Source organism: Phodopus roborovskii, unplaced genomic scaffold (assembly GCF_943737965.1).
Source record: "Phodopus roborovskii unplaced genomic scaffold, PHOROB, whole genome shotgun sequence".
NCBI lineage: Eukaryota > Metazoa > Chordata > Mammalia > Rodentia > Cricetidae > Phodopus > Phodopus roborovskii.
In genome coordinates this window covers 5,130,073-5,133,129 of record NW_026126511.1, presented here as the reverse complement: position 1 = coordinate 5,133,129, position 3,057 = coordinate 5,130,073, and the positions used below count along the sequence as shown (strand labels likewise).

The 3,057-nt window shown below is 60.6% G+C and overlaps 1 protein-coding gene across 1 annotated transcript; it reads right to left on the bottom strand.

Moving 5' to 3' along the window:
- Positions 1–1,279: 1,279 nt before the first annotated feature.
- Sox21 (SRY-box transcription factor 21) lies at positions 1,280–2,248 on the bottom strand. Its single transcript, XM_051195766.1, has one exon. The coding sequence runs from the start codon at positions 2,121–2,123 to the stop codon at positions 1,305–1,307; it is 819 nt and encodes a 272-aa protein (XP_051051723.1). The 5' UTR covers positions 2,124–2,248; the 3' UTR covers positions 1,280–1,304.
- Between the last annotated feature and the right edge of the window lie 809 nt (positions 2,249–3,057).

Here is a 3,057-nt window from a genome sequence, read left to right as displayed (position 1 = left end):
AAATGTATTTTATTATAATTTGCAAGTGAATTGCGAGCTGTCTAGAAAATAAGCTAATCGGAAAGTGAGCTCCGAAAAACACAAGAAAACAGTTCAATGCGGGAGGGAATGTTAGTTGACAGTGAGAGGCATCTTTCAAAAACAACTCTGTGCTTTCTTCCTGTTTTGTTTTTCCAGTTTTGCTAAGTAATAAATATATAATTACGACCCAGACAAAAAGTCTGACTTATATCATAGATAAAATTGCGATTCTGAAATAGTTCCGCAATTCTTAAAAAGTTAACTCTGACATTTGCTCAACGTGTATTTTTGAGCCTAGAACCGACTCAAATTTAGGGAAACAAGAATAACACATTTTCCAAGACTCAATGTTTTCACCGACATACACACATTTACAGTCTTAATGTGAACTCGGCCATGAGGGGTAAATAGCAAGCGAGCTTCCTAAGCTTTTGTAAACTGCGTCACAAGTCCAAGCCAGCGGACTCGGGTAGGCTTCTAGTAGGTTTTCCAGGGGTAGAAGAATATCCAACTGACAACTTCCACCCCACAGGTATTCCTTTACATTTCTTGTTCTTGGGGAAGAAGAAGAAGAAAAAAAGAAGAGCCCCTGCTTTGATTTGCATACGGGATGAAACAAAAGAAATGGTGATCGTCTCTCACACAAAAGGTCGGATTCGAGCCTGGCACTGGTCAGGAGTAGATCCGGTGTGGGGTCTGCAGAGCTCTGCAGAGTTCAGACAATACTCACAGAGTGTGGACGGCTGCCCAGAGCCACCGTACTAAGGACAGGCCATCGACTCCCCTTTGCCAGATATTTCAGAACTAACATCAGAACCGGGTGCATGCAACACGGACGGAGGAAGACCGGGGGCGGGGGAGGAAAGATGAGACGAAAAAAAAAAAAAAAAAAAAAGCAAAAATCCAACCAACAAAACTGGAAAGCTCGCCAAGTGGTGAAGTTTCTCCTCCCACCTCCACGGGTCAAAACGCAACAGGTTCCGAAGTGCAAAACAAACACCGAGCCGGCGCACACAACCTCCCTCTTAAAGTTGGCTGCGTGCACTAGTGCGGGTGCGGAGCGACTCTAAAATCTGCACGCACGCTCGCTCGCTCGCTCGCTCGCACTCTGGAGCGCGGGGCCATTCCAGCCCCGGCTGGCACCTCCGCCTGACGCCTTTACACCTATGTACACACGAACCGGGCCCCCAGCCGCCCTAGGGCGCACGGGAAGGCCGCGAGTCCCGAACCCATTCATCTGTACACGCGTGCGCTCAGGTCCTCGAGGGTCTGCCCCGCGGGGGTCATAGCGCGGCGGCGTAGGCCGCGGGGTAGGGGTCCAGCTGAGGCTTGCCCATGCCTGGCAGCAGGATGTAGGCGAGCGGCGGCTGCAGCCCGGGGCTGGGCCACGCGCTGCAGTTGCACGGGATCATGTAGCCCGGGTTGCCCGGGCTGGGGTGCGAGTGCGTGTGCCCCCCGGCGGCCGCTGCGGCCGCTGCAGCCGCCGCCGCCGCCCCGTGGAAGGCGCCCGCGGTGGGGTACCCGAGCGACGACGCGTACGGCAGGCCGGACGACGACGACGAGATCTCTGCCATCTTGGAGCCCAGGTCGAGCAGCGAGTAGGGGCTGCCCGCGGCGGCGGCGGCGGCGGCGGCGGCGGCCGCAGACTGCGGGAAGAAGACGCGCGCGGCGGCGGCGGCGGCGGCGGCGGCCGCCTTCTCGGGGTTGGCGAGCAGAGACTCGGGCACCAGGCCGCCGGCCGCGCCTGCGTGCAGCCCGGCTCCCGCCTTGAGCGCGGGGTGCTCGGCGTCCGCCACGCCGCCCAGCCCGTAGGGCACCGGGAAGGCGAACTTGTCCTTCTTGAGCAGCGTCTTGGGCTTGCGCCGCGGCCGGTACTTGTAGTCGGGATGCTCCTTCATGTGCATGGCGCGCAGGCGCTTCGCCTCGTCTATGAACGGCCTCTTCTCCGACTCGGTGAGCAGCTTCCACTCGGCGCCCAGGCGCTTGCTGATCTCCGAGTTGTGCATCTTAGGGTTCTCCTGGGCCATCTTCCGCCGCTGAGCCCGCGACCACACCATGAAGGCGTTCATGGGGCGCTTGACGTGGTCCACCGGCTTGGACATGCTGTCGCCGTGCCGCGGCTGCAGCCCACCGCCGCCACCAGGGCCCTCGGCCTCTGCCCGGAGGAAATCAATGTTGGCTGCCGGCGGGGACCCGCTCAGCCGGCGACTGTGAGCCCGGGCGTCGCCCCCGCTCGGGAAGAGGGGAGCCGAGGGCCAGCCCAGGGCCGGGCCGCTGCGTCCCGGGCCGCTTTGGTCTGTCTGGCCGAACTCTAGGAAAAACCCTCTCCGGGGCCCTGGAACTTCTCGGCTGTTTCCACTCCGCGGTGTCACTTTGCCCTCTGCTGGCTTTTTGTCCTTCTGTCCGGCTGCCTTCGCTCGCCAATACCCTGCAGGTGGCCCCCGCCTGGGCCGGCTCTGCCCTCTTCTCGTGTTCAGCGCCCTAACTGCCAAGCAGCCCCGAAAGTTGGGTGACGGAGGATCCACCGAGTTGAGCCGAGGAGCTCGGCGCCGCGTGCCGCCAAGTGCCAAAGGGGGCTGTCGGCCGCTGGAGTGTTTGGGTTTTCTGCGGTGACTTTCTCATTTGACAGAAGCAGATGGGAGTGGGGGAGGGGTGCTCCCCCCCAAGAGGAAGAGGAGGGGGAAAGGTCTGGGCGCGCAGAGTACCGCGCTGGATAGAAACACAAACACACCACCGGCCGCCTCCTCGATGGGAGTCGGGGCGCGCTGATGGAACCCCTAATCCGATAGCTTTGCTGAGGGCGGGCACTGTCCGCGACACCTGCCTCGAGAGTCTCGCTCGCCGGCTTTCGCGCAGGACAAACCAGGAAAGAGGTTCTGAGCGAGCCTGAGTCGCCCGCCGGGTCTCAGGGGAAACCGTCCGGGCTCTCCGAATCGCCCCGGGCCGTCCCCGGGGTCATGCTTGCTTCTCTGCCTCCCAGCCCCTCCAGGCTCGCCAGCCGACTCGGGCTCCAGGAGCACTCCAGGCGCGGAGGAG